At 33.9% G+C, this 12,095-nt stretch overlaps 1 protein-coding gene across 1 annotated transcript; it reads left to right on the top strand.

The window, feature by feature from the left end:
* The first annotated feature begins 568 nt into the window (after positions 1–568).
* On the top strand, positions 569–1,711 carry LOC109185144. Its single transcript, XM_019335122.1, has 2 exons — positions 569–1,117; positions 1,204–1,711. The coding sequence occupies exons 1-2, from the start codon at positions 768–770 to the stop codon at positions 1,388–1,390; spliced, it is 537 nt and encodes a 178-aa protein (XP_019190667.1). The 5' UTR covers positions 569–767; the 3' UTR covers positions 1,391–1,711.
* The last annotated feature ends 10,384 nt before the right edge of the window (positions 1,712–12,095 follow it).

The raw sequence follows: 12,095 nt of genomic DNA, 5'->3' as shown, positions 1-12,095 counted from the left end.
TTTTACCGTGTGGGTCCCCAGCAAAATGTCTACAACAACAATTTGTAAGAAAAAGTAAAAGTTGAGAGTAAGAAGTGAGAATACATGTAATATTTTCTTGTAAAACACAAAAACTAATCGGGCGTTTGGTTGGAAGGAATGAATTAAGAGGGAAAAGAATTGTAATTTGGTGGAAAAAGAATAAGGTGGGAATAAAGTAAGAATTCAAATTAAGTGTTTGATATAGATGAATATGATTACAGAAAATTAAAAGGGAATAAGTAATACAATGACTGAAATGCCCTTATGTAATAATAAATGAGAATAATAAAGGGATAAAATTATCTTCACAACAATATATTCTCTTATTCTACCACTGAATTACAATTCATTAGGGGACGTTATGAATTGCATTTCGGTGTACGTGTTGTAAGAGTGGGAAACAGAGAAGAAATAGAAATTGAAGTCCGGGGGTGGATTTGTAATTTACCAATGCCACACCGAGGTAAATAACGAGAACCTTAAGGGGCAATTATGGAAGAAAAAAAGTGATACAAGAGAGGTATAAGCAGTGTATTTCTCGGCCAATAGATTCACTTGCACGGAACACCGCCGTGGTTTCACATCTCTCTCTCTCTCTTTCTCTCTCTCTCTTTCTGAATTTGCCTTCTTTATAATCCCCCATTTGTCATTTCTCCCAAAATCCCTCACATCTCCGAACACCATTTGAAGCGAGCCAGCAATCAAGAACCGAACAGAAGAGGAAAAAGAAGCTCAGAGGTTCAGAAATGGAGTCCCCCACACTCCCAGCAAGAAGAAAGCATTGTTTCATGGAAGAAGACGATGGACTTGCCTCCATAGTCCCAGATCTCGAGCCCCCCTTCCCTGCAAATCATAACACTAACACTAATCTCATCTCCAGGCCCCTCTATTTACAGAGGAGGAGAAGCAGCTTCCTAAACCTCTCTTCTTCTTCTTCTTCTTCTTTGGTCCCTTCTCCTAGCCCTAGATATGGTGGTGGTGGAAGGGTGTTCTTGATTGATGGTAGATTTGAAGATGTGTTGCCCCTCCCCCATTTCCTGGACTCCTGTTTTCTCTGCAGAAAGCCCCTGGGGAACATGGATATCTTCATGTACAGGTTTGTTCATTCATGCATGGTTTCCCCTTTTCTGGGTTCAATCTTTTAGAAAAAAGATGTGATTTTTGTGGTGGGTGAATTTGCAGAGGGGACACGCCGTTCTGCAGTGAAGAGTGCAGGCAAGAACAGATAGAAATGGATGAAGCAAAGGAGAAAAGATGGAATCTTTCTGCTTCCATGAAAGCAAGAAAGAAGGATCAGAAAAGAACTTCTTCTTCTCCTACAAAAACCTCTGAACAAGGCTACACTTTGGGCACTGTTGCTGCTGCCTAACCATATATCATACAAATGAATAAAATAAAAAAAAAACTAAAAAAAAATAGAAAAGAGAAGAAAATCCCTTCCAGGAAGGGAGAAAAAGAAGAAATATTAAATATACATATGAGGACTTTTTCCTTTTATTTATTTTTCCTTTTTTCTTTCTAGCATATCAGAATGTACATGGGGTGATAAAGAGGTGCTGTTTTGGCTGTGGAAAAAAAAAAAACAAGTGTGATGGCCCCTCTTCTTCTATGGTGGCTTGCCAAAGTGTTTTTTTCTTTGGTTCCCTCTGTAGGCAATGATAAGAAGTAATGATAAAACAGCTTTGGACTCTTTCCTGTTCTTCCTAGTTCCCCGTAGTTATAAATTATGGTTTGTTTTTTTTTTTTTTTTTTTTTTTTTTTGAGGAAAATTATGGTTTGTTTTATTATGTAAAATGTGTTCTTTTCTCTACAATCTACCACTTAAGTATTGTTGTCCTTTTGAGATTGGAAAAACCATTGTTGCAGACCTATTGAAAGACTTTCTTTGATGTTTTATTATTATTATTTTTAATACTATTAACTCACTGATGGAAATTATTGAACTAAATATATTGGGTATCGTTTTAAAAGTGAGAGAACTAAATTAAGTACTATTAATACTTTGGGACTAAATCGAGTATTAGCTAATGGTCAGAGGATCAAAATGGGTATTAATTCTCTTTCTCTCTATTAATATTTTGGGACTAAATCGAGTATTAGCTAATGGTCGGAGGACTAAAATGGGTATTAACTCTTAATACGCATTTTGATCTTCTGACCATTAGCTAATACTCGATTTAGTCCTAAAGTATTAATAGTACTTAATTTAGTTCTCTAACTTTTAAAACGATACCCAATATGATTCTCCGTTAGAATTGTCATCTATCCACCATTATTTTGAAGGGCATAAGCATCATTTTAGTTGCTTACCGTATCCTCCTTAGCCCTCTGTCCCATCTGGTGCCACTTCGGCAGGGCAGGCGCAGTCTCCTGGAAAGACAATTACTCGAATTGAAGAAAAATACACATATAAGTACCAGCGCCAGCCACAAAAGTTCAATCATTTTGTAGGGGTGAATATAAAAACCTAACAAATTCGAACTACTAATTTCAAATATATCAATGGCTGGTAGAAATATATACTAAAAGAGTGTGAAGACTGACGGTAATAGAACCTGGATGCTGAAACCGTCGTCAAGGGAGACATTGTGAGACTCATCCGGGATGAAATTGCCAGTTCCATCGCCTTGAAGCATCATCTGACACTCCCTGCGATCAAGATCGGAGGCGAGGGCCGCCAAATCGAACTCTGAGAAGCACGGACCCTGCAACACAGTGCTCACGCAATGCACATCGCAGAGCTTAGATTCCTGCACCTCGTGGTACAACATCCCACCATTGCTAGCTGTTGCCCCTTCTATTCTAATTGCTTCAACAAATTTAAACCCTAATTTCCACGACTTTGTTTTGTCTTTTGAATATAATATTGCCTATATTTGGTTGATCATGTATATGTACAAATGTCTGGATAGTACAATTGTGCATTCGTGTGTGCTGTTTGTGCAACCTAGTGTTGTAAGTTGTGCACAATAGGGTGGTGAGTTGTGCATTAGTGCATCGTAGGATATTGAGATGTCCACTAGGATTTTTAGGTGGTGTTTGAATGCACAACTATAGACTTATCGATGCACAACACTCTGTATAGAAATGCACAACAATTTGTATAGTAATGCACAGATTCTAATAAGACTAATTTACCCATAAATTTATATTATTTAATATTTTAAAGGGATTTGTTTCCTTAATCCGTGTGATTTGTTCCTTTTAATCCCAGCCATGCTTTATTTTGATTTAATGATCTAGATTAGTCCTCACGTCCTCATCTAAGGTTAGGTCCTCACTTGATCCTTACTATATATATATATATATATATATATATATATATATATATATATATATATATATATATATATATATATATATATATATATATATATACTAGTCTTTTCTATGCGCGATGCGCAAAAACATATGTCCAATATTTATATTTTTAAAAATAACTAACAAATTCCTATTAATTAAAATATATATGAAATCAAATTTATTTATTATAATAATAATCCAATATATAATGTCTACAAATATTATATTATCATTAAAGAATATAAGAAAATATATGGTGGATGCATGTGCATAGTAACAATAATGGAAAATATAACGGAAGTTATAACGGTATGGGTATTTTTGTCCAAAAAATTATATAGTTCAACTCTAAAAGTACAATGTACAAAATGATTAGCACTAAAAACATGGACATAAATGAGGGATATAACTTTGATTGAGACTTATTTTATATATATATATATATATATATATATATATATATATATATATATATATATATATATATATATATATTTGCGTTCAAGGCTTGAATGTCCTATTTGTACGATAGACTTTTAAAGAGTCTTTGAAAGTAAGGTTGAATAGAATACCACCAAAATTTAAAAGCCTTTAAAACTTTATAAAAGTCTTGATTGAATACAACCCGGCCCCCTAAATTTTCTCAACAACATTTCACCTTCATGTATGATAAATGAAAGGGTCTAATACCAAGATTTGAGGATGGTTTACCCCTTATTAAACATATGTTTTATGTTAGGAACTTGCACGAGAATATGAAGTTGGTTGTATTTAGTGAAAATCTAATCAAAGATGCACTATGGAAAGTTGCAAGAACCACTACAGTGAACACATTCAATGCACCATTGAGGAAGTTAAGGGTTTTAAATGTTCAAGCATTTCAATAGTTGGCTAACAAACATCTTGTAGAATGGTCAATGTCCCATTTCTCAACTACAGTCTACATGTAAGAGTGATATGCTTGTGAATAAGATATGTGAAAGTTGTAATCCTATGATTTGGGTGCAAGAAAAAATCCTTGATAAATTGTCTTGAGATTTAAAGAAAACATGGTATTGATGCGTAGTATATTTGCAAACAAATAATACCCGGAGTATCGGGTAATCGATCCACAGGGAAGTGGTTGTATCAAGCACTAGTTATTAATTTATTCTTCAAAGCTAATCCTAACAATTGACTTGGATGATAGGTTTGCATAAAATAAATAAAGTAAAGCAATGATTCAGGGGTTTCGAAAACAATGGGGAAAGACTGAGATTCCTGAGATTTAAGTGTTTATTCCCCTAGTGCCTAACCTAATGTAATTTAAATCTGGGTTCATACGAGTGTGAGGATGCAAAGCGATTAGAGCTACTCTCGTAGTCACTAACACTGGTGAATATCCACTCCCGTGCGATAATCACCCAATAAAACAAGAACAAGCATCATAAATTCCTAACTACTACCATCTCCCAAACTGGCAATAATCAAGAATTAAATCTCCCTAATAAATTACCCTTTCCCAAGGTGCAACAATTAGGTGCAATTGTGTATGCCCTAATTTATGCCTAACTCACGTTCAGACATGAACATGGCTATGAAGCAAGTAATTACGGCTATTTAACTACTAACAACAACAATACAAATCACTATTGCAACAAGTATTAAACCCAAATAATAATATATTAAAGAATCTGAGAGCTCAAGCACATAGGTTCATAAACACTTTAATCCAAGAATACCTAAGGAATTTAGCCAAGTATGACTAAATTATACATAACAAATATAAATAAAGGATTACAAATCATCAAAAGAATACAATAATGAACCAGACAATTCTCCCGAATCTCCCTAGTCTTCTTCTTGCTTCCCAAGATAACTTGTGGCTCTTGATTTCTCCCTATCTTGTCTCCAAAAAATCTCTGAATGAATATTAGGGTTGAAGAAGGTGTGATTTTATAGCTAGAAGCCCATAAGCAATCTTGATTGAAATAAGAATTCTGTGCAAAATTGGGCTGAAATTGTATCTGGACCGAAATCGAAATTTCTTTATTTTATTAATAAAAGATGCCGCCTCATACTTTAATTTGAAGGTTGAAATTTGAAGTTTGAAGTTTGAATTTTGAGAATTGAAGTCCACGCCTTAAGTTTTGGTTAATCAGCGCTGCTCGTTCTTTTGCTTCGCATTTTTCTCGACGCGTCGAGACTTCTTGGTCTCGTCCAGAATATTTTTTGGAACTTTTGGACGCGTTGAGCCTTTGCGTCGAACTCGCTGTGTATGTGTCCTTCGGTCCACTTCTGACCCTAAATTTGTCCTAAGACTTCCCTTGTTCATAACTTTGACCTACAATGGTTCAAAAACACTAACAAACACCGTAAAACATTTAAAACAAGTGAAGACCATAACTAAATGATAAAAACAAGGGTTTATGCAATAAAATACCAAAATCATGGACTTAAGCCTAATAAATATAATTAAATCGATACTAAAAATATGCACAATTAGGCTCACATCAGGTATGGTTAGACTATTTGAATGTAGGCTACAAACAACAAATTAGAGTTGCAAAATATGTTCAGTAAATGTTGATAAATTATATGTTTTCAAGAAACAAGCAGGAGGGTTTTGACGTTATCAATGTGATGACTACTTATTTAAAGTTAAAGGAGCTTATGATCAATATACAATAGATCTAAGGGCTATTACATCTTAATGTAGGAAATGGGAGTTGACAGGCATACCTTACAGGCATGTAATATGTGTTATATAGTTGAAAAGAAGAAAGGTTCCATTGTTTGATTATGTTGATCCTTGCTATTCAATTGAAAGGTATTTGAGGACATATGCAAGTAGTATTCATCTAATTGTTGGGCCACAAGAGTGGCTACAAACTAATAAACAACCACCATTGCTACCACTGTACACTGCAAAAGTGGGAAGACTAAGAAAGCTGACAAAAGATAGAGTGAATGTGTCAAGAAAACATGTAAAGCTTCATTGCACCATATGCAAGTAAGATGATCACAACAATAAAAGATGTCTTCAAAATGTCAATCCTAGAGCTGAAACTCAATTAATTATAATAAATTGCAATTTAGAGCTGAAAATAGTATAAATATAACATTGTTTCATATCTACAGAGGAGAATCATGGAACTTGTATATGAATGAGTTTAGAATGGATGCATACGAGAATGCAATAATCTATAAGCAGAGAACAAAATACTTTCATGATAAGAAAATCTTGAGGAGGCATTTTGAACCAGGAGATCAAATTCTACTCTATAATTCAAGGCTTAAGTTGTTTCTTGGGAAGCTAAAATCTAGATGGAAAATACCTTATCAAGTGATTGAATATTACCCTTTTGATGCCATCAAAATTGTTGTTGGATCATAAAAGTCATTTACAGTCAATGGGTAGCGGTTGAAACACTTCAATATGCTGATCAATGAGGATAAACTGGTTAGCATGATCTGGACCCTTTTATGTCCAATCTATGATCCACCTAGTGGAATGTTGAGCTAATGGCGTCAAACAAGCGCTTCATGAGAGTCACTTCATGCTATCTTTTTTTTTTTTTCCAATATTTTTGTTTAAGCATTTCCTTTATTGAGTCCATATATTTAATTAGTGTGGTATTTATTAGTGTTTATTATTTTCTCTTGATTTGGTTTTCGTGTTGCATTTTGGACTTTTAGGTAGCAATGTTTGGTAAGGAACAATGTTGTTTAAGAGTATTGCTATGAACAGTAGAGAAACTACTCAGGTGAATTCAAGTTTGTACCTGCAGAGACTCGCGGAGACAAGTCTCGCCCAGGCATTGGAACGCGCGTGCATTATTTTCCTTTTTCTTATATTTCTTTTTTTTTTTCCTGTTTTTCACACGAATGTCGGCACGCCCGTGCTGACACCCGTGCATTTTCCCTTCCCTTCCTCTTTCTTCTTTTTATTTACCTTTTCTCTGTTTTTCCCAATCCTGGCTGCTGTTTCTCTTGCCCTCTCCTTGCTCTCCGCGATCCGCATAGCCGCACTCTATTTCCCCTTCTTTTTCTTCACTGAATATCTCACCATTTTACACACCCATCCCCTCTCTTAGTTTTGCCCTATTTTATTGTTTGATTTTTTTTCTTTTTTCCTTTGTGTTCTAGTTCGAATTTCCTCCTAGGGTTTCTATTTGGGATTTGTTTTTGCTTCAACTTTCATCTCCGATGGCTCCTAAGGTATGTCTCATTAACTCGGTTTGCTTATTTGTTTCAATTTTTTTACCTTTTTGTTTCAATTTTTACATTTTGTTGTTGTTAGAGTATTATTTGTGCAATGTTCATTTTTAGTTTTTTTTTTTCATGTTTATGGTGTTCGTGTGTTTTCTTGCATAATTATTGCTAAAATTTATTTAGATTTGATACTTTTATTGTGGCGTCGGCAGCATGATAGGTGATTTTTGATTGGTGCATTGAATGATCTTTATTAATGAGTGAATTTTATTGTTGAGTGATCTTTTCATTCGGGAATAGTTCGTTGAATGTTTACACTGTTTTCAATTGAGGCTATTGTGCTTTGTTTAGTTTGATGCGTAACTTTGGAAAAATCCAGTGTCTTGAAGTATATGTATTGTTGAGATTATGTTAAGGTTAACTATGTTGTGGATTCAATGTTATCATATACTATCTGGGTCCTATTACTCAATGTTTTGTGATTAGCTTGTACTGGTATTATCTATTTTACAGACAAGAAGGGCTACGCAAATTGCTCAACGTAGTTCACCTGCAATCCCTCCTAAGTTTGGGTCGGACAAACTGAATTTCACTGAGAAGGATTTTGCTGAGAGATACACTCTATTCCAAAAGAAGCCCATCTTACCTCTGTTGCTGATTGACTTGGAAGCCCTTAAGCCTTTTGGGTTGGATATGGCAGTGGATAACTTAATTGTAAGCCCAGAATGGAGACATATGTTATTTGATTTCAAGGAAAATACCCACATTGATTTGGTCCACGAGGTGATGGCGACGTTGAAGGTGCATCGACATTTCAATGTCCCAAGTGCACTAGCAATCTCATTTAGACTAGGGTCCCAGATCATGCATTTCACAATGGATGACCTAAGCAGACTCTTAAACTTTGATGCATTACAGGGCTACTCACCGGAAGCCAACATTGAGAGGCTCACCTTCCTTAGAAACGAGAATGAGTTCAAGGATGAAATAGCATTTGCTCAAGGATCTCGCAAAGCCTCTCAGGTTCATCATAATATCACTATTACCTTCACAAAAGAGGAGTATAAAGTGATCCAATATGTTCTTTCACGCTCCATTTGTGGTAGGGAGGCAGGAAGCAAAGTGTCTACCATGGATTATCTTTGTCTATATGGGATCATCAAACAAGTCCCAATTCACATGGGAGTTGTGGTGGCGCATCTCTTCCGTAGTCAGTTCAAACCAAAAGTCCCTTCGATTTATGTTGGGCCATTCATCACAAGAATAGTTCGGAATTTCGGGTATCAAATACCATTGAAGAATCCCATTGTTGGTTCGTTTAGAATGCTTACTCCTATCGCAGTGGGGAATACTTTGAAGAGATCACTGCTAGGACAAAAGGGTAAACGCCCAAGGACGTCAGGAACTGAGGATGGAGGCTTTGATGAGGATGTGGATCAAATGTTCGATGAAGCTGAAGGTTCTGGTGCTAATCTAGCTGAGGAAGAGCTTTCTCATTTTGAGAAACAACTGTTACGGAGACTGGATATTATACAGGCGGAACAGCAGGACCAACGCGCTGCGATAAGTCAGTTGACTGAAAGAATTGCAAATCTACAGATGTTAGTAGTGGAGATCCGCAGTTTCTTCCCACTTGAGCAGCATGCCAGCTCGAGAGCAGTGTTATACTCGCATGAGCATTTCTACCCTCGTAGGGGACCGTATCAGTATGGTGATCCTGGCTCTCGCAGTTTCTGATCCACCAAATTATGATGTTTGATTACACCTTAGACATTTGAGGATAATTTTGGACAACTCTTATTTTCATTGCTTTCCGTACTATTGATTTTTCTTGCTTTACTTGCTTTTCTAATCTTGTACATTTTATCTTTTAGTAGACTTTTACTATTTATGTTTGCTTACTCATTTAGCCTCTCTCTCATTCACATATATTTTCCTTGTGCGTTTGCTGCATTGAATACATATGCTTAAAGTTTGCAGTGTGATCAGTTTGATGTTTTTTTATTCAACGGTACATTTCTAAAATGGCTATAGCGGTCTCACTAATTCTATTGAGCGAGATTCGTTAGGGAAGTTCCTTTCTCTCTTCTTTTTCTTTTTACTTTATACTATTGGGATAGTGCAAACCTCCTTGGATTTTAGGAGAAGAGTGGAGTAGGCGTGTTTGCCGAACCACTATAAAAATCTCTCTCTCTCTCTCTCTCTCTCTCTCTCTCTCTCTCTCTCTCTCTCTCTCTTTACTTTATTTTATTATACGCTTGTATATAATCGCACAAACAATCTAAGCGTATTATAAGATCAAACCTACATGCAAACAAACTTAAAAAAAGAAAAAAGGTTAACAAATATTTTCGCTGTGCATACTCAACGAGTCGTTGAAGTTACCTCTCGGGTACTTAAACGAATCGTAAAAGTTTTAAAAATCTATACAAATCTATTCACCCCTATAGACCTGTACCCTAACTCTACCGGGACCAACAAATTGAGAGACAAATTTATTATATTTATAAGAGACTTTTAAGCTAAGTCAAAGAAATAAATATGTAATTAAATAAATTAGGTAGATTTTCAATAATGAACATAACTTTAAAACATGAAAATATTTAGTATACTCTAAAAAAGTTGCTCCTCGCTAATATGTGTTTATTTTATTTGAAAAAATATATCGCTTCTTCTTTCTAAACCAATTTGCATGTGCCACACCAATATGGAGTAAACAAAGGACAAAAAAAAAAAAAAAAAAAAAAAAACTGAATAGAAATTTGGAAAGAGAAAAATTATTAAATTTTTAGTCGAATCAAATAAAAACTACACTATTATTATGTTGTGTACATATTCATGGGATCATCCTGAATATACGTTTAAAATGAGGGTTGATTTTTCTAACTTTTTATTTATTTATTTATTTATTTTTGAAAGAATATAAAAGTATGCCATATTGTGGAATAGAAATCAGTTTGGAAGGATGTAGAGCCTTTATTTTTTGTACTAATTTTTTTTACGCGTATTGCGTAATTGAAATAATGTCCAATGATTATTTTTAAATAAGTAATTCAAAGTATACAAATGCAAGACTATATAAGAGACATTCATGCATAGATAATTAAATGTTGAATTTGTTTATTTACATAAGTAATTCAAAGTATATAAATGTAAGATAATATATGAGAGACTGAAAATAATTGTCACTAAAATAAATGTTTGCAACTTTGTAATTATGCTAGTCTAAATACTTAGTCTAAAAACTATAGTATAAATAAATACTATTTTTTTTGTTTAAATTTCTATAAGTCTTCTTAATTCTCTTTGGGTAGCATTGTCGTTGTCTTCATCTTCAGTACTTGTCCTCTTCTTTTTTATTGGTAGTGTGTCATGTAAAAGTAGTGAACAAAATATTACTCCCTCCGTCCTATTTTATGTGTTTGGTTCGCTTAACGAGGCTTGACTAAAGTTATTTTTAATTCAATTTTTCATAATATTAAGTTTAGTATTAGTATACAAAATTTAAATATTTAGAGACTATAGTAAAAGTACTATTAAATACAAAAAATCAAATTTAAAAATAAGTAAAAAATACTAAAGAAAATAAACAAAGAAAAAAGAGTTGGTTTGACCAACGAAGAGTAAGTAAGACAGATAAAATGGGATAGGGGGAGTAATATTTATTATATAATATTTATTATATTTGTATAAAATATTTGGTAAATAAATATATAACATATTTTGTATTATAACTTTGATATTTAATTACAAGATAGTATAAAAAAGACAATGGACAATGTAGTAAATATGATTAATTAATGAATTTAACAGGGCGTTTGGTTGGAGGGATTTTAAATTTCCTTCCCACTTAATTCCCACCTAATTCCAAAAATCATTAAATTCCGTAGTTTGGTTGGAGGGAATTGCAATTCCATGGAATTGCAATTCCCCCATTTTCATGGAATTAAAATCCCATGTCCCCCCCCCCCCCCCCCCCCCCCCTGAGATTTTAATTCCTGGGAAAAAAAGATAGTGATGAGTCAAAATTACCCCTTCCCTTTTTAACCTAAAATTAATGTCTAACAACAATAATGGACATTTTTGACTTTATACTACTTATTCCCTTTCAATTCTCATGTATACCAAACATTGGAATTGAAATTCCCAGTAATTCTATTCCTGTCAACCAAACACTGGAATTTAAATTCCCACTTTATTTCCAGTAATTCAACTCTCATGGAATTACAATTCCTTTCCCACATAATTCCCCCCTCCAACCAAACACCCTGTAAAGGTAATGAGTCTTTGAATTGTAGAAAGTAAAGATAATATAACTAATGAAATTATATCTATTTTTTTATTTTTTTTTATAATGAATAACTTTTTTTTTTGAATAACGGTATTATAGACATCTAATTCTAAATTAATTAAATTCATATGTAAATTTTTTTTTTTTTAAAAAAAAAAAAATGCAAGAAACTGATTTTCAAGGTTCTTGGTTTATAATCTTTGATGCTCAACTTTGAATGCTAAGTATTTAGTTGGGCTAATTATTTGACCAAAGTTTATGTTATATTTTATATTAGTCTTCAAAA

This window comes from Ipomoea nil, unplaced genomic scaffold, assembly GCF_001879475.1.
Source record: "Ipomoea nil cultivar Tokyo-kokei standard unplaced genomic scaffold, Asagao_1.1 scaffold1317, whole genome shotgun sequence".
Taxonomy (NCBI): Eukaryota; Viridiplantae; Streptophyta; class Magnoliopsida; order Solanales; family Convolvulaceae; genus Ipomoea; species Ipomoea nil.
This window is presented reverse-complemented; position numbering and strand designations above follow the sequence as displayed.